General features: G+C 41.2%; 1 protein-coding gene across 1 annotated transcript in view; it reads right to left on the reverse strand.

The window, feature by feature from the left end:
• Positions 1–20,348, reverse strand: part of PLCB1 (phospholipase C beta 1) — a 1,010,585-nt gene that overhangs the window by 373,599 nt on the left and 616,638 nt on the right. Inside the window, exons 8-9 of the mRNA XM_077282634.1 lie at positions 14,463–14,563; positions 11,295–11,461 (exon numbers count right to left, since the gene is read on the reverse strand). Of these exons, the coding sequence (XP_077138749.1) occupies positions 11,295–11,461; positions 14,463–14,563 (268 nt within the window). The remainder of the gene's footprint in view (positions 1–11,294; positions 11,462–14,462; positions 14,564–20,348) is intronic.

The following is a 20,348-nucleotide window of genomic DNA, read 5'->3' on the forward strand; positions in this document are numbered from 1 at the left end:
TCACTTGTGGGGGGTTTCCACTGTTTAGGCACATCAGGGGCTCACCAAACGCGACATGGCGTCCGATCTCAATTCCAGCTAATTTTAGCTTGAAGAAGTCAAATGGCGCTCCTTCCCTTCTGAGCCCTGCCATGAGCCCAAACAGTGGTACCCCCCCACATATGGGGTATCAGCGTACTCAGGACAAATTGGACAACAACTTTTGCAGTCCAATTTCTCCTGTTACCTTTGGGAAAATAAAAAAAATGTTGCTAAAAGATCGTTTTCATGACTAAAAAGTTAAATTTTCATTTTTTCCTTCAACATTGCTTTAGCTCTCATGAAGCACCAGAAGGGTTAATAAACTTCTTGGATGTGGTTTTGATCAGCTTGAGGGGTGCAGTTTTTAGAATGGTGTCACTTTTGGGTATTTTTTGCTATATAGACCCCTAAATGTGACTTCAAATGTGAGGTGGTCCCTAAAAAAAATGGTTTTGTAAATTTTGTTGTAAAAATGAGAAATTGCTGGTCAACTTTTAACCCTTATAACTCCCTAACAAAAAAAAAATTTGTTTCCAAAATTGTGCTGATGTAAAGTAGACATGTGGGAAATGTTACTTATTAAGTATTTTGTGTGACATATCTCTGTGATTTAAGGGCATAAAAATTCAAAGTTGGAAAATTGCAAAATTTTCAAAATTTTCGCCAAATTTCCATTTTTTTTGCAAATAAACGCAGGTAATATCAAAGAAATTTTACCACTATCATGAAGTACAATATGTCACGAGAAAACAATGTCAGAATCGCCAAGATCCGTTGAAGCGTTCCAGAGTTATTACCTCATAAAGGGACAGTGGTCAGAATTGTAAAAATTGGCCCGGTCATTAACGTGCAAACCACCCTCGGGGCTTAAGGGGTTAAAGGGTTTGCATAATCCTCAGAACTCTGCTCACATGCTTTCTGGCTTTCTGCTTGTAGGGGAGCAGAACACTCCTAAATGATTAACAGAATGGACTAGCAGACAATCCAAAACGACTCATTCCACTGCCTGCTGAGCCCTAAAGTAGAGGCCCGGGTCACCAACCTCACAGATGATGATCTCCCACTTATTTTCAAGACAATATCAACTATTCACATCAAAACTTTTTTTGCACAATCCCCTTTCCTCCCGCACCTCAAATTCATTTTCATACAGAAGATGTTACTAGGCTCCTCGTTTCTTCTCGTACTATAACCTGCACCACTGACCCAATTCCTTCACATCTCAAGTCTCTCTCCTCAGTTGTCACCATCTCCTTAACTAAAATATTTAACCTTTCTCACTCTTCCGGTATCTTTCTCTCTTCATTCAAACATGCCATAATTACCCTTTTGCTTAAAAAATCATCCCTCAACCAGAACTGCACTGCTAAATACAGACCTGTCTCTAGTCTCCCCTTCATTTCTACTCATCTAATCCAATATCTCTTAGGTCATTCTCTTCTTGACCATTTACAATCTGGTTTCCGTTCTGCACACTCTACCAAAGTCTCTGAACGATCTCATCACAGCAAAATTTAATGACCACTTGCTGATTATCCTGGATCTCTCTGCAGTATTTGCAGGACAGTGAATCACCAGCTCCTCCTCACTATGCTCCGCTCTATCATCCTCAAGGACACCGTTCTCTCCTGGTTCTCCTACCTATCTGACAGCTCCTTCACTGTTTCTTTTGCTCATTCTTACTTTTCTAATCTTCCACTTACTATTGGGGTTCCTCAAGACTCAGTCCTAGGCCCATTCCTCTTGTCTCTATGTCTCTATACACACCTATTGGACTAACCACCAGAACATTTGTTATCTAGTATCATCTCTATAATGATGACACACAATTATACACCTCTTCTCCTGACATCACCCCCGCCTTAATGCACAATACCAGGGATTGTCTCTCTGCTGTCTCTAACATCATGTCCTCCCTCCATCTGAAACTGAATCTCTCCACAACTGAACTAGTCTTTCCTTCCTCCACTGAGCTACCTATATCCAAATTGAAAGTGCCTTGGGCAGTTCAACCATAACTCCCAAGCAGCACGCTCACTGTCTTCTTGGAGATAGGTATATTTGACACAGAACTTTTCTTTATTCCCTATATCGAATCAACACGCAGTGCCCAAAGTCTCACGGCTGTTTAATAGGGCACAGTGAGGCAGTCCTGCACAGCTCTCTGATTCCACTGCCCAGGCGCGAGACTATGGGCTTGCAGATGCACATCTAAGGATATAAAGGGGTTGCAGGGTACTCATTCTTATGATGTTAAAGGTGATGGGCATAGTTTATAAGCTAAAAACTGGTGACAGTTTCCCAGATTCTTCGGAATCCGACCTTTTCTACTACTGCAACTCTCTACTCATCGGCCTCCCTCTAACCAAACTTTCTCCTTTCCGATGCTGCAAAGAGACGCAGCTTTGCCTCTGCAGCATCGAAGGAGAGCAGCATCACTGATAGTTGCATTCAGGTACCTGGCGAGTTGGAAGAACAATTGTTTCAAGTAGAGATGAACAATTACGAGGCAAAAAATGAGATAAAAACTGTGGTCCACGGTGTCATGAGGAAGACAAGGATGAGAAGGTGTGGAAAAAACAACGAACATTTATAACGAGTCTCAAATTTGATCTGATTTCTTCCTCAGGCTATGATACATAGGAGTATATGAAACAACTTCTAAAGGAGGCCTTGATCCAAGGAAATTACATGTCCCAACCACTGATAAGTATCAAATCCTGGTCACACAATAGAACAACATAAATATATATACAATCAAGAGGAAAAAGCAAATAATTGTGGGAAAACATTTTTTTTTATTTTATTTTTTTTTGTTTCAAATAAAGGAAATAAATAAAATAGGTCAATGGTTTAGGTCAGTCACCTCTGGGCATAGACAGGAGCTGTATAAATTTCCATACCCTCCAGGATCCAAGGGTTGGCTTGGTGGGCAAGACATCACCTGTACACAGCACACCATATAGATAACGTCTGCTAATTAGTGTTGAGCATTCCGATACCGCAAGTATCGGGTATCGGCCGATACTTGCGGTATCGGAATTCCGGTACCGAGATCCGATACTTTTGTGGTATCGGGAATCGGTATCGGATCCATATTACTGTGTAAAATAAAGAATTAAAATAAAAAATATTGATATACTCACCTCTCCGGAGGCCCCTGGACATCACCGCTGGTAACCGGCAGCCTTCTTTGCTTAAAATGAGCGCGTTTAGGGCCTTCCATGACGTCACGGCTTCTGATTGGTCGCGTGCCGCTCATGTGACCGCCACGCGACCAATCACAAGCCGTGACGTCATTCTCAGGCCCTAAACTCCTCATTCTAGGAATTTAGGACCTGAGAATGTCGTCGCGGCTTGTGATTGGTCGCGTGGCGGTCACATGAGCGGCACGCGACCAATCAGAAGCCGTGACGTCATGGAAGGTGCTGAACGCGCTCATTTTAAGCAAAGAAGGCTGCCAGTTACCAGCGGTGATGTCCAGGGGCCTCCGGAGAGGTGAGTATATCAATATTTTTTATTTTAATTCTTTATTTTACACAGTAATATGGATTCCAGGGCCTGAAGGAGAGTTTCCTCTCCTTCAGACCCTGGGAACCATCAGGATACCTTCCGATACTTGGTGTCCCATTGACTTGTATTGGTATCGGGTATCGGTATCGGCGATATCCGATACTTTTCAGGTATCGGCCGATACTATCCGATACCGATACTTTCAAGTATCGGACGGTATCGCTCAACACTACTGCTAATCAAAAGCCAAGCTTGGATTTTGGAGGGAAAGGAAATTTGAGCAACTCCTGTCTATGGCCAGTGACTATTAACCTAAACCATGGAGCAGGGTCATGTGAAGTGACCAGCTCATTTATAGAAAAAAGCTTGTATGTGCTGCACTCCTTGCTTAGGAGACCAGCCATCTCAGATAGCAGCGTTGGTCGGTAACCTAGGCAAAGGCCAATAATTAATGAAATTAAAAATCCCTCTGTTTTTGAGAATCAAGAAATTTTTTAATAACAATTGCTAAGTTGCTTGTTTTAGAAGCATTTTGTAATTTCCCACATCTAAGGCTGCGTGCTCACGATCAGGAAAAGCAGCGTTTTGGACGCAGCGCATTTGGTTTAATAAAAAATGTTGTACCATTCACCTTCTGCAGCCTCTGTGTTGCGCTGTCTATTGCTCTCTGCAGATTTAGTTAACCGAGAATCCATCAGTGAGATTATTGTGGCGGGAGAGTTAATCATTCTTGTCTTCATTCTTCTGTACTTTCCTCAGCTGATTTTTAACCACAAGAAAGCGGAGGTGAACTTTGTGGCCATAAATCAGCTGAGAACAGCTCAAGTGAAGGTAGTGATATACTCTCCTGTCAGACAGAGCTCACTGATGAAATTTAATTTAACTCTTTCTGTAGCCAGCAATAGACAGTGCAAATCTAAGGAAAACTCAAAAAATGTAATGAAATTCAATTGTAAATTTGTTTGTAGTTAAAAAATACATGCATTTAAAGTAGTTGTTCTATGAAAACAAGCTGTCACCTATGCATAGATTAAGTGATGACTTGTTAATCAGTAGGGGTCTGGGACCCGCATGGATCAGCAGAATGAGGAACCTTTATTAAGGCCACGTTCACACGTTCAGTATTTGGTCAGTTTTTTACCTCAGTATTTGTTAGCCCAAACCAGGAGTGGAACAATCAGAGGAAAAGTATAATAGAAACACGTCACCACTTCTGGATTTATCACCCACTCTTGGCTTTGGCTTACAAATACTGAGGTAAAATACTATCCAAATACTGAACGTGTGCACGTGGCCTTAGAGTGGAGCGGCACATGCTCGACCTGCCTTCCATTCATTCATTATGGGGCTGCTGAGTGACGCATTCAGCTTTTTCGCGCAGTCTCATAGAGAATGAATGTACCGGTTATTGAGCGCCTGATGTGCCGCTCCCTTTTATAATGGATATACAAATTCCCCAATCTGCAGACAGATGCAGATCGTATTGGTGGGACACCCACTGATCAGTAAGTTGTCACCTATCCTGTGGATTGGAGATATCTTGTTTTTACTGGGCAACCCCTTTTAAGGAAAATAAAATGCCACAGGAGGTTTCCGTATCTTTTAAGGATACAGCTTGATCAGATATCAAAATGACTTCCTCCTATAATACACGAGTCACAAATAATACACGAGTCACAAATTTCAGCATATCTGACTTTTCCTATTGGGGATAGCAGTAGTTACATATTACAATGAAGTTACTGTAATTTCATCTTGCTGTGGGGTCTGATCCAAATTAGAAAAATTAATCTGAAATAGAGCACAACAGCGATCATGCAAAGCGAATACATTGTGGCCAGTCTGGATTCCGTCATGATTTTTGGCATTTTACTGGACAAAATAGCACAGAATACAGTGTTATCTTGTCTTATTTTTTTTGGCCGGACCTGAGACAGATCTTCCAAGTTAGATGTGAACAGAGCCTAATATGGTCAGTAATTACTTCCATGCTTATAAAATATGGGTATACGGCTCATTATATCCTGCAAGGTCACAGATTGATACATTGCAACCTAGAATAGCAATTCAGAACAGAGTTCTGTGACATTATATGATTTTGTGACAATGATCTGGTGTGTATTGTTGGTTTTAATAATGACTTTAAGGCAGAAAATTTAGTTTTATAAAACTTGGCTTTCATTACGTGGCTTAAAAAAAACTGATCATCATCTATGTGCTAGAACTTGTAAAAAGGATGACATTTTCCCATTTGAAGTGCATTAAAATTCAGCAAGATGACATGTAACATCTACAGAACTTGTACTTTTGTTCTGCACATCAGCAGGACTAAAATACTTTATTCTCAAATACAACGTTTCTTTTCCTCTGCATAACATTTTACATTTAACATTCAAGCCGACTCTTGCCAAACTCCCTAGGCGCCGGCTTAATGCTCACAATCCTTTCTCAGAACAGTTCATTGTATCTTGACAGTGCAATCCAATGGGAAATAGGCTGAATCAGAAGTAGAATTGGGAATACTGACAAACATCACAGATCTGTGTGAGATGTCAAACCCTGTCTAATGGTGCTTTTCATCAGACTATATCCCCTGGGCTTCGCTGCTCACACCCAGTGTGGTGCTCTTCATGCTTTAAAGTTCACAGAGTAACACGCAGAGCATCACAGGGTAGATACTGTCTATCAGAAAATGGAAACTGGAATTAAAAAGAACATACATAATACTTATCTAAGCTTAAATACAAAAGTCTACATTACCACACAGTGTACATATTATTGTCACTACCTAAGCAGGGACGTAACACGTGTAGGCCTAATACTAATCCCTTATTTTTTGTACCATATTAAAGGAAGGTAACTTTATCCAAGAACAGTAGGGTTGTCAAGTTCTCCTTTAAGTGACTTGACCATTCTGCTATCATCTTTAGTTGTCTTGACTATCCTGCTCGTGTCTTTAGATGCCTTGATCATGCTGTTGTCATATTTAGTTGCCTTGACCATTCTGCTCTCCTCTTTAGTTACCTTGGTCATCCTTCTCTCCTCTCTAGTTACACTGACCATCATGGTGTCCTCTTTAGTTGCCTTGACCATCCTGTTGTCCTCTTTAGTTACCTTGGCCATCCTTCTCTCCTCTCTAGTTACACTGACCATCATGGTATACTCCCTAGTTGACTTGCCAACCTTCTGTCCTTCTCGAGTTACACTGACCATCCTGTTGTCCTCTTTAGCTACCTTGATCATCTTTCTGTCCCCTCTAGCTATACTGACCATCCTGCTGTCCTCTTTAGTTGGTTTGATCATCCTTCTGTCCTCTCTAGTGACACGGACCATCCTGCTGTCCTTTTTAGTTTCCTTGACCATCCTGCTGTTCTCTGATCAAGGTAAAGTAAATTGCATGGATCATCCAAAGCTATGACTCCATAGCCATGTAAGTCTTGACCTTCTCCTGTCCTCTTGCCATATTACAAGAGGACTCAATTAGAGGTCATATCCTTTGGTGAGTAGAGATGCTAGGTGAAGGAGAAGCAAATAAATATATCCAGGTAAGGCACTGCAGCCATTGGATTTGAAAGACAGGTGATATAGATCACGTTGTATATGATGTCACCTCACTAAGGTATATTTGGAATTTTATATAGAACATAAAGTGGTTGTCAACTACTTTTACATTGATAACCTCTCCTTAGGTCAGATCAATTGATGAGCTATCTATAGGATAGGTCATCAATGTCTGATCAGTCAGGGTACAACCACCGTCAACTCTGCCGATCAGCAGAGCTGATCAGCTGTCGGCAACAGTAAGTATTCACTTGCTGAGCGGCGGATGTGCAGTATAGAGCCCAGGCCACTACAAGTAGATGGAGCAGCTCGACAAGTGAGTACTTCCTGCCGGCGGCTTGTTGTTGTAAAAGTTATTTCTCATAAGGCATTAAAGTGAAGTATGTTAATGTGTGCTAAACCCTCCGGCAGTGGATATGCAACTAACCATATGTATGTCATTTCAATTTCTCGTGCTTCCCAACCAGAGTTTTATGACACCCTGGGGTACTGTAGAACAGATGTAAAGGATATTTACACCTTAGCACAGAATTGTATTTCTTACTCTTCATTTTCTTTCTAAATGCAAAATTAAGCAATTATCTCAATAATTTTTATTAAGCATTTTCTACCATTTTGCTTCTAAATAATGTTTATTAGTTCTTTATCTAATTGACTGCTCTGCAAAATAGATATAAATCTTACATACAGAGCTCATTCTGCTGGCTTAAACAACACTATCTGCTTTCCCCCTCCCATTGTTTTGAGTAAGCAGCAGGGTGGGATAGGAAGTTCTATACAGATATTTCCATACATTGGAGAGAGGAAAAGTATCAGAGAAAACAGGATATAAAAAAGGAAAGAAGCACGTGACGATGAAATAAATACAACTGGTTGGGGTAGGAAGACTTCATAATTTTGGATACGCAGACCTCATATCCAGCCTGTATTACTGGGAGTGACTTTCCCACAAGAGAAATATCTGAAACTAAGATCACTCTGCAAACTGCATACCAAGGGGTCTGAAAATGAATGAAGGAATGAAGATTGAAGACTGAAACTTAGCGCAATTTTTTTAACTAGAGATAACCACTAACAAACGAAACAGATATTTTATTCTATGTTAAAATTCGGCATAGATTTTAACGATTCTTTAACTTTTGTACTAATATGATCTTTATTGAAATTGAGTCCCATTTTCTTTCCTAGTGATGGGTGCTCCTCATTGAGCCTTTTGTCCTATCTGGATGACGATCCCATCCACAGGATGGCGGAGGGTGGAGGGGCATGTGACTTCACAAGTCATTCAGATAAAGGATATATTAGTAAATTGCAAAGTTATTATGATAATGAAACCTTGTAATAAACTCAGAGTAATCCTTTAATCCAAACGAAATGACGACTTCTTTCTTCTTCTGTGTGCTTCCAACAACATATTAGTGAGATTTATTTTTTGTGCTATTCATGCGGAAGAAGACTTTAATATGCCAACGTGCTGGGAGGTATACACAAGCCATAGGATGCAATTAGCACACAGTAAGGGGACTTTACTAAATGGGCTATGGTTAAGGCGAAATCTACGTTAGACCGAAAAATATACTAAAAATAATCAGAAAAAAATCCCGATCTGTTTATTGGGGAACAGAAATATATGGCTTCTACTGATTCACATTTACTAAGAAAAGCAGAATAGATTATCTCTCACTTATTACTCGCACCTTACTATCTTACAATTAAAGGGAATCTGTTACCCCATTTGAGCTATTAATACGGGCACATGGGTTATTAAGAAAAAGGAAAAACACACAAGACTATCATTCACAAATGTGAATATTAAATAATAATAATACATATGATATTCAGATATTCAATAGGGGTATGGGTTATGTAACACTGAAAGAAAGATACTCCATGTGTGTAAGTGTCGGACTATAGATGTTACATGGTCCTCGGTAAATATGGACAAAAGGGAAAAAAAAGAGATAAAAAAAAAACGACAGTGACCAGAGAAAGCAAGAAAATATTTTTATTAAAGGATAACTTAATCAAGGTATCGCACAATGAAACCACAACTAGCAAAAAAGGCGACACATACATATTAGGGACAGAAAAAATGTATATAAATAATAGTACGGTATATAATACAAAAATATATTCTCAAAAATTCTTGAAGGGCCTGTCGTAAGTATGATAATAATACCCTTGTATGTATATCTAGTGTTAAATAAGGTTATAATACAAATGGATTAATTCAAGACGTGTCACTGCATAGAATACCAGTGCATAAAAAGATATATACAAAATATAAGTATAAATAATGAACTGGTACCATGTATCGTTTCACAGTATAAATATTCTTCTCATTCTGATCATTAATATAAAATGCAATGTAATGCAAAGGACCCAATTGTAAGAATGTCAGACTATGAAAGAAAATGTATGGGTACAATAAACTTTGTCAAACAAAGACTAATAAAAAGTATTGAGGATACAGGTGAAATAGTGCCAAACAGCATAAATATGCAACAAAGATGTGTATATACCTTGTGGGATATAGACACCAGTATGCCTCCACCCTGACGCGCGTTTTGGTCAGGGGCCATAGAGGTTGTAGACAACGGAAACTAGTCATACCTGTATGCCTCATGGATGATGCCTTGGTCTGTAAAAAATCATCTTTTATCACTTTTATTGCTTTATGTTAATTATTTCTTCCAGGCTATGGAGCGTAAGCTGCCCGGAAGAGAATGCTGCCTCCTCTCTTCATTATACTAGCTTGCTCCTCCAGTCTCTTCACTATGTGCCTGTTACGTCAGGTGCGCAGTCGGAAAACCTGCGCCTGTGCACTCTGCCTGCCATCGCTCCTTTGAACTGTCTCACCCTTCTGAGGTCACTGAATGCAATTTTGCTCTGCGCAGGCGGCGGAGAGTTACTGTAACTTCCAGTCCCAGTGTTCTGTGGCGCACAGAAAAAGTGCACAGAGAGAAAAATGCTTGTCTGACAGGTTAACTATATGCGTTCAGCCACATATAGAGAAGTGTCAGCAGCGGAGGAGCAGGGACTGACACGTACTAATGGTGCCCTGTGTGGACGTTTCTGGATGCCTCATCCATCAGGAGTAGGGGGTCTCATAATCCGTTATGCACTCCCCAAAGTAGTATGTGAATGGCCTCCATGTCTGTGCTCGCTTCACTGTAGTTTATGGAAGTTCTGAAACATTAGGCAGTAAGCACAAAACCCTTAACAAAAGCCGTGTGCGTTTATGACTTTTTTCGCATTAGGATATATTCACACAGTCTTGACAAGGATTTAGAAGTGGATTTTACTGTAAACTGTATGCAAAAAAAAAATGCTTCTGATTGATTTTAATGGTAAATGCTTGAAATAACGTGAAAAAACTGCAGCTTTAAAATGAAGCTTAATCGAAGAGTATTTAAAGTGTTTTTTCTTATGTTTGTTTCGGTGCAGAATTTTTTTCTAAATCCTTGTGAAAAAAACCTCTGTGTGACCGTACCATAAGAGTGCTGATTGGTGAAGTTAGGACTCCTGTAAGAAGAAATTACCCCTAACATAAATGTATGGTGTATACTTTCTATATACTGCACATGTCACAGAACGTAACACCCCTTTTAATTTTCATTGCGACCCTTGGGATTGGTTCAGTATGACAATGTGGTCTTTGGACCAAAAAATGTGCACCCCTGGCCGAAATCATGCCTTCCCTACCCTTCCTGTCCCACAGCACCAAAATGGGTTCGCATCTTATCCTTTGCTGTATGTCCGCCTTTCCTCTTTGTATACCTGTAAGTCCTAATCATATACAAGCAGGCTTGGACTGGCCCACAGGAGAACAGGAGAATCCTCTGGTGGGCCCCAATTCAAAAGTGGTCCACCAGTCTCTTATATTAGCAGTACCTGGAAAAATACCCTTGATTTACTATATACAGACAAAGGCAGCATCTTATTCATTTAACAATATACCCAGGTTATTCTATAGACATTTGGGATTGAGGGTAAAGTCATATTTGCATGTAGGTGATGTTACTGGAGGGCCCTTGGCACCCCAGTCCGACACTGCATGCAACTCTACACAAAATCCTGGGTTGTTAGTGATTCCCAGCACCTTGGACGCACAGTGTTTCCTACAGCGATGCTGGTATCTGCAGGATCACATACTGTACATCTGTGCAATATCTGCTGCTGACATATAATGCTCTCACCTTTAGATGCCAGGCTGCTGTTAGGCTCATATTTCTCAATTAGGAGCTGGACTTGTTCCTGTTTTAGTGGTGGATACAGAATTTCATTTAGCCGTGGATCCCGCTGCTTGCAGTTAATGAATTCTGTCATCTGGTCAACACTGAGGTATGATTTACTTTTTGTGCCACTGAAAAACAGCAAAGTAAGCAAATATATAATTGGAAATAGTAGGGAATAATAATAATTAGCATAATACACTTTACTCAGGGTACAGGCTGAATGCCAAAGAAGAGAAGGCCCAGCAGAATAATTCACTCCTAATTATACAAGTGTGATATGAAACTTGGCGAAAGGGTGGGACATTACAAATCCAAACTCAGCAAACCAGCATGGATATTACATGGCAGATATACAAACATTCGTTAAAGGGAACCTGTCGGGTACTCCTTGCTGCCCAAACCACGTGTAGCATGAATCGCGGCCTGGCTGCACAATTGCAGCCAAGTATATTATTCTCTGAAATGCTCCAGCATTTCAGAGAATAATATACAGTGAAGGAAATAATTATTTGATCCTTTGCTGATTTTGTAAGCTTGACATGAACAGTCTATAATTTTAAGGGTAGGGTAATTTTAACATTGAGCGATAGAATATCACAAATAAAATCCAGAAAATAACATTGTATAAATTATATACATTTATTTGCATTTTGCAGTGAGAAATAAGTAATTGATCCCTCTGGCAAACAAGACTTAATACTTGGTGGCAAAACCCTTGTTGGCAAGCACAGCAGTCAGACATTTTTTGTAGTTGATGATGAGGTTTGCGCACATGGCTGTCGCTTGGCAACTTGGAGCTTCAATTCCCTCCATTTTCTATGGGATTAAGGTCTGGAGATTGGCTAGGCCACTCCATGACCTTAATGTGCTTCTTTTTGAGCCACTCCTTTGTTGCCTCGGCTGTATGTTTTGAGTCATTGTCTTGCCGGAAAGCAAGGATTGAGACCCAATGGTCACCTGACTCCATGCAGACGTTCGGAGAAGCCAAGTTGTGTGTCACCTGGCAACGTGCCTCAATGGACTGTCAGATTCCTAAGCTTGTTGTTACCTCCTCTCTGTGGGTGTCATAGGACAGGGTAGTCGGCCCTGGAAGCTCTGGAGATGCAGCTGCTCTAATGGCCGGTGAGTCAGTGGAAGCACGAGACTCACACAGTGCGGCATGGTGGCTCAGTGGTTAACACTGCAGCCTTGCAACGCTGGGGTCCTGGGTTCAAATCCCACCAAGGACTACATCTGCAAGGAGTTTGTATGTTCTCCCCATGTGTGAGTGGGTTTCCTCTGGGTTCTCCAGTTTCCTCCCACGCTCCAAAGACATACTGATAGGGAACTAAAGATTGTGAGCCCCAACGGGGACACCGATGATAATGTGTGCAAACTGTAAAGTACTGTGGAATATGTTAGCGCTATTTAAAAATAAAGATTATTATTATTATGACTCTGTAATTTTGAACCATTTTGGGTATTTTGCTGGGACTGTTCTACATTTTGTTGTTTTGTGGTTCAATAAAATATTACCACCCTATTTTACCCTCACCTCGTGTTGTCTGAGTAGTATTATGCCCATGGGAAAGGAGAGCGGGCATTCAGTGTGCTGAGCCCTGGTCAATGTGTCTCGGGCCAGCTGACCCCTTCTGTGTCATCACATTATTCATAGGGTTTTATGCAAATTTTTTGGTGCAAAACACTTTCATGCCTCGCCCCCTAGGTGTGTTGAAAAAGGAAATTCTGCAATTATTTTGTTTTTACTTCATTCATTTTGAGGTACAAATGACCTGTGTCGCCATTTTCTGAAACCTGAAACTTTTACATTTTTTTGCTGATAGAGCTGTGTGAAGGCTTCTTTTCTGAGTGGCAAGCTGATGGCTTTATTTTGAGAGACTTATCTTTTGTGGACATGGCAGTAACAAATGTGCTTTTTGTGTTCTTTAAGTGTTTTCTTTTTCATTTTTTAAAATGAACAAGAAGGAGATTTCACTATTTAAGTTTATTTTAAATGTTCTTTTTTTCGCTTTACTTTTTTGTTGCCATAGGACACATGAACTTGCCATTCTTAGATTGTTCAATGCTACAATATTTTAGTACATAGTGAAATTTATGTTGTCCTGTAAAGCCCAAACAGGGGCTTGACTTAACAGCGAAATTAAGAAGGCAGCTCCAAAAGCCTTCACTAGGACCCTGTCTGCCATGGCCACTAATCAGAATCCAATGATTACGTCACGGGGGAGCCGATGGGTGCCAGTGCCCATTTTATTGCCGCTGTTGGAGTTTGACAGCAGCATCTAAATGGTTAAACAACAGCAATCGGAGCTAGCTTCGCTCTCTGCTATTACGAAAAGATGCCAATTGTGAAACCCAGCTGGCATCTACTGAATTCACCCCATACCCCCACATGCGCCAATGCAAATATTGGGAAAAGGATAAGATTTGAGCTAAACATAAAATGCTAGTTTTAATATCAGACAGAAAAACTTTACAAAAGTATAATACAACTGCTTGAGTTTCATGGTCGCAAAACTAAAAGCTTCTTTATGTTATATTACCCCTTTAACCTCTGACTCTCAAAATCGAGGGGGACCCTCTATACAAAAAGCCACCTTATAATAGTATACAATACTACAGCCTGGCGAGCAGTGGCTGTGATTCTCCTCATTGTCCCTGATAAGACGCTGACATTTGTCACTCTAAAATGAACTGGCATTTGGATCATGGCAATTTTTGCTGTATTGTATTATTTTTTTTAATTTATTATGCTTTGCTTATATAGCACCATCTTATTCCACAGAACTTTACAGACATCATTGTCGCTGTCCCCGATGGGGCTCACAATCTAGATTCCCTATCAGTATGTCTTTGGAGTGTGGGAGGCAACCGGAGATCCCGGAGGAAACCCTCGCAAACATGGGGAGAACATACAAACTCCTTGAAGGTCCATTGTGTGAAGTTACATTTATTCAGACACATAATGGCTTGCATTAAATATATTAGTTTGTATGCTTCTTTATATGCTTTTATGACAAACTGTAATGATATCTACTTTATATATATATGCATTATACAGGGTTATATCATCACAAATTTATTTTATCACTCAGCTTTTATGTAAGTGTGAAAAATGTAAAAGTTTCTTACAATTCTGAAAATATATTATTCATCTCCATCCGGGGACATAGGTTATTTACGAAAACTCTGTATAAATCTGGTGTAAAGTCATCTTGAGGAATGGAATCGCTCTGTAAAATTAAAAAAAATACAGATTTAGAATAATTTATTGTTGCCACAATTCACAGTACAAAGAAAAAAACAACAAATCCAAATGACCTAGAGATAAAAATGTAGAAAACTCCTATATAAAAATTTGAGGTTAGTTAAAGGGAATCTGTCACTAGATTTTTGACAACTAATCTGAGAGCATTATGATGTTGAAACAGAGACGCCTATTTTCAGCAATGTGTCACACACTGGGATGCTTGCTGTACTTTTGATAAAATCACAGTATTATCAGCATGAGATTATCATTAAAGGACTAGTAAACCTTGATATGTAGTCCCCCATATTCAAGAGCTCTGTATCACTCTGTCCCCACCATTGATTGGTAGCTTTCTGCCTATGCACAGTGTATACAGAAAGCTGCCAATCAGTGGTGTGGGCGGGGTTATAAAGAGCTCCGTATTCAGAGAACTGCTAGATCTGCAGCGATAAAACACTGATTTTATCACAACTGCAGGAAGCAGCCCAGAAAGTGATACATCACTGGAATCAGAGTCTCTGCCCCTATATCATGATGCTCTCAGATGTAGTAAAAACCTGGAGACAGATTCCCTTTAATTAATTAATAATTACTAAATGCGTCATTATAAAAGTCCTTAGTAGAGGAATTGTGAAGAATAAGAATAAGTTATGGAAAAATGCTGTAAAATAACAATGCTGTCAAAAATACAAATGTTTATAGCTTATTTTTTATCAATTAACAAAATGCAAAAAGAATAAATAAAACAGAAATCTAAATTCAATGAATATTTTGTGTGACTATTATGACCTATTGAAAAAAGTTTTACCTTAATTTTTTAACTTTTTTGATAACATGAACAAAAAGTGACAAAAAAATAAAACAACTGCCTCATAACATCTAAGTCTAGTCATAAAACAATATAATAGAAAAAAACCTCCTAAAAGACCATTTTAGTATACTTCTACACTATCTGATGGCTAAGATACTAATCACTTCATGCTAGATATTAAAGAGAACCTGTCATCAGGATTATGCATGTTAAAAGTAAAAGGTATGGTGATAATGGCACCATACAGATTCAACACATACCTTCAGTGAAGAAATCCGCAGCCTGGTTGTTGTTTAATCAGCCTTTGAAGTTTGAGTTTCATAAGTTTTTGGTGCTTTGGGGCGGGACTGTGAGGCAGGACTGTGGGGCAGGACTGTGGGGTGAGACTGTGGGGCGAGACTGTGGGGTGGGACTGTGGGGTGAGACTGTGGGGCGAGACTGTGGGGTGGGACTGTGGGGTGGGACTGTAGGGCAGGACTGTGGGGCAGGACTGTGGGGTGGGACTGTAGGGCAGGACTGTGGGGCAGGACTGTGGGGTGAGACTGTGGGGCGAGACTGTGGGGTGGGACTGTGGGGTGGGACTGTAGGGCAGCACTGTGGGGCAGGACTGTGAGGAGGGACTGTGGGGTGGGAGTGTGGGGCAGGACTGTGGGGCGGGACTGTGGGGCGAGACTGTGGGGTGGGACTGTGGGGCGAGACTGTGGGGTGGGACTGTGGGGTGGGACTGTGGGGTGGGACTGTGGGGAAAGACTGTGGGGAGGGTCTATGGCTCTGCTCAAACTCCTATCGGTCTTCAGTAGAATGATTCCACTGGAGACGCATGCGCAGATTGACCTTCCGGCGGTCTTTAGTAACATGATGCCAGTAGCAGCGTATGTGCAGACTGAGATCTTGGCTTGTTATTGAGCCCAGATCTAAATTTGCGCATGCGCAGCCGCCATCACCATTTTCCTGAAGACTCCTGTGAGATTAATCTGCGCATGCGCCGCCCATGGCTAGGATGGTGCTGGCATGAAATTTAAAAGGAAGATACACCAGAGGCAGGACGAGGGGCCAGGGCAGAGTCGAAGACTCTAGCCACAGTTCCGACCCATAGTACTGCCCCAATGCACCGAAAGCTTAGAAAAGGCAAACCTCTAATGATTAGCCAGCAACCACCATGCGGATTTCTTCCCTGATGATACCTATTGAATCAGCATAACAGCGCCAATATGGCCATACCTTTATTTTCACATGTATAATCTTCATGACAGGTTCTCTTTAAAGCTGAAAACATCATTATAAGTAGTTTTTTTTGTGTTGTTAGTTTTGTTAAAAATGACCATTTGCAAATAAATAAATGAATAATTGTTTAATCCAACGGGGGATGAAGTGTCTCCCACAAGAACTGCACGAAGAAGCAACCATGCAGATGTAAAAATCTATGTATGATCTCTGGTGGCTTCCTGTGCACATCACTGCACTACAAAGAGGAAAGAAGTTTAATGAGATTAATGAGGTTGTATTTATTACGGTTCTAGCCATACACTGCGATTGTCATTCCCAATCAGTTGTCTGCTATAACCTATAATAATATAAATATTAATTTAATATTTAACATGGTCTCTCTGGCATTGAAAAAGAATATGTAAATTGCGCTTAACACCAACAATCACAGTATACTCACAATGAAAATTCATCAAAGTTTTCTTGCTCAGATTGCTGTTGAGGTTATTGTGTGCCTGGAGGATGACGGGTTTCCATACAAGTCATGTGAATAGGACAGCCAGCCATTGTGACTATACCACTTCAGTGGCCCATAATCAGCCCAGATTTGTCACGTGTCATGACACAACTGTACAAATAAATAAACCCGAGCAATGGAAGCGAGAGAATGGTAAGAAATTTTTTAAGGTCATTGAATTGAGCATTTTAGGACGGTATTCGTCACCTTAGGGATAAACTCCTTAGAGTTAAGTATAGGCGAATTTTAAAAAACGAATCAAAAACTTTTTAATTAGTTTTTGACTCTGCATAAAATAACGCAGAGACTTACAGTTTCAGCAAAGTGGATGGGATGTTTTTTAAGGAATCTCTGGCTGGATTTTTATTATATCTCTAGGACTTGGAATACTACAAGATTTCTGTACAATCTGAATCCTGAACCTCTTAGGCCCCTTTCACACATCAGTATTTTGCTATCAGTAGCAATCTGTCGAATTTTGAAAAAAAACGGATCCGGCGACTGATGCCGCTGGATCTGTTTTTTTCTCATAGACTTGTATTAGCGAGATTGCAATGGACTGCCTCACGTTTCATCCATCGTTCGCCGGAACCGTCGAAAATTGTTTGGCGGCCGGAGACAACGGACAAAGTAACATTTTTTGTGCGTGTTGAAAAATCGGACAGCGACAGATCAGTCGCCAACCATCGTTTGCTGGAATGAAAGCCTATGGGCACCGGATCTGTCAAATGACGGAATCCGGCGACGGATTCTGTTTTTGTAACTGAGCATGCTCCGATCCAATTAGCCAGATTCGCTAGTCAGATCCATCCAAAAAAACGGATCCGTCGCATCAGTTTTTCACAATCTGCGATGGATCCGTCAATCCGTCAAGCCAACGGATTGTGACTGACGGCAAAAAACTGATGTGTGAAAGGGGCCTAGGAGAGCTAACCTTCCTTTTTTCAAGAACTGTCACCACTCCTGCTATATCTGATTTAGTAGTTACTTGTATTTCATATGCCAAGCAATTCTACAGTGTTGTTTCTAAAAAAAAAAAAAAACACCCTATGTTGTTCCATTAGGCTGCTTTCACACTAGCATCAGCACGGGGCCGTCGCTATGCGTCTGCCCGACGTGCCGACGCGCGTTGTGAAAGAAATGCCCAACGTGGGCAGCGGAAGCAGTCTTACGATGCTTCCGCTGCCCCATTGTAATGTCCGGGGAGGAGGGGGCGGAGTTTTGGCTGCGCATGCGCGGTCGAAAATGGCGGACTTGACGCACAAAAAACGTTACATGTAACGTTTTTTTGTGCCGACGGTCCGCCAAAACACAACGCAACCGTCGCACGACGGTTGCGACGTGTGGCCATACGTCGCAATGCGTCGCTAATGTTAGTCTATGGGGAAAATAGCATCCTGCGGGCAACTTTGCAGGATGCGTTTTTTCTCCTAAATGATGCATTGTGACGTACAGCCAACAACGCTAGTGTGAAAGTAGCCTAAGGGTACTGTCACACTCTGCAACTTTCCAACGATCACGACCAGCGATACGACCTGGCCGTGATCGTTGGAAAGTCGTTGTGTGGTCGCTGGGGAGCTGTCACACAGACACCTCTCCAGCGACCAACGATGCCGAGGTCCCGGGTAACCAGGGTAAACATCGGGTTACTAAGCGCAGGGCCGCGCTTAGTAACCCGATGTTTACCCTGGTTACCATCGTAAAAGTAAAAAAAAAAAAAAACAGTACATACTCACATTCCGGTGTCCGTCAGGTCCCTTGCCGTCTGCTTCCCGGACTGACTGAGTGCCGCCGTAAAGTGAAAGCACAGCACAGCGGTGACGTCACCGCTGTGCTCTGCTCTTACTTTATGGCCGGCAGTCAGTCAGTCCGGGAAGCAGACTGCAAGGGACCTGACGGACACCGGAATGTGAGAATGTACTGTTTGTTTGTTTTTTTACTTTTACGATGGTAACCAGGGTAAACATCGGGTTACTAAGCGCGGCCCTGCGCTTAGTAACCCGATGTTTACCTTGGTTACAAGCGAACGCATCGTTGGATCGGTGTCACACACAACGATCCAGCGATGACAGCGGGAGATCCAGCGACGAAAGAAAGTTCCAAACGATCTGCTACGACGTACGATTCTCAGCAGGGTCCCTGATCGCTGCTGCGTGTCAGACACAGCGATATCGTATGGATATCGCTGGAACGTCACGGATCGTACCGTCGTAGCGACAAAAGTGCCACTGTGAGACAGTACCCTTACTCTGTTCTTCCTCCAGTAATTGTATGAATTGACTACTGGTTGCTATCAGTTGGGAGTGTGCCCTATCAAGACTGACACTCTCCAAAGAGCACTGATAAGACAGTACAGAAACGCACCACTAACGGTAACACCCAATTTATCTGGGGAATTAACTGAGGAAAGGCACAACACAGAGTTTTACTAAAGAATGCCCGATTATTTGGAAAATTTTTATTTGCTAAAATACAAAATGCCAGGAGTGATGATCGGTCCTATGTAAATAACTTTTGTCCATCTTTTCCCAATTAAGCAATATGCTATTAATTTTTGACCAATATTAAATTGTGCCTCAAGAACATTAAATAAGTTCTTGCACATTCTTAATGTATTTTAGTTGGGAAACTCTAGTGTTTGCTTTACTTTTCAGTTTCAAAAGTGATTAGATGGTAACAATTAAAAATTAATGATATAGATGCTGTATGCCATATGTAATCCCTTATGGTAATGTAAATTCACTACATGAAAAAAATACAATCTGGTGTTTCTCCGTTTCATACATTTTAAATGTAAAAAAGAGAAAAGCTACAGTACCACGAAGAAGATATACGATATGAAAAGAAAGAAAGACGTCTCTTTTTCTGATTTGAAAGTAAATCTTGCAAAGAGGATATATTCAAATGGATCCTTCTTAAAGGGAACCTGTCACCCCCAAAATCGAAGGTAAGCTAAGCCCACAGGCATCAGGGGCTTATCTACAGCATTCTGTAATGCTGTAGATAAGCCCCCGATGTATCCTGAAAGATGATAAAAAGAGGTTAGATTATACTCACCCAGGGGCGGTCCCGCTGCGGTTCGATCTGATCGGCGTCGCGGTCCGGTCCGGGGCCTCCCATCTTCAAAGGATGACGTCCTCATCTTGTCTTCACGCTGCAGCTCCGGCGCAGGCGTACTTTGTCTGCCTTTCCTAGCACCTGTGCACTGCAGTACTTTGCACTGCCCTCAACAGG

This window comes from Ranitomeya variabilis, chromosome 2, assembly GCF_051348905.1.
Source record: "Ranitomeya variabilis isolate aRanVar5 chromosome 2, aRanVar5.hap1, whole genome shotgun sequence".
NCBI lineage: Eukaryota > Metazoa > Chordata > Amphibia > Anura > Dendrobatidae > Ranitomeya > Ranitomeya variabilis.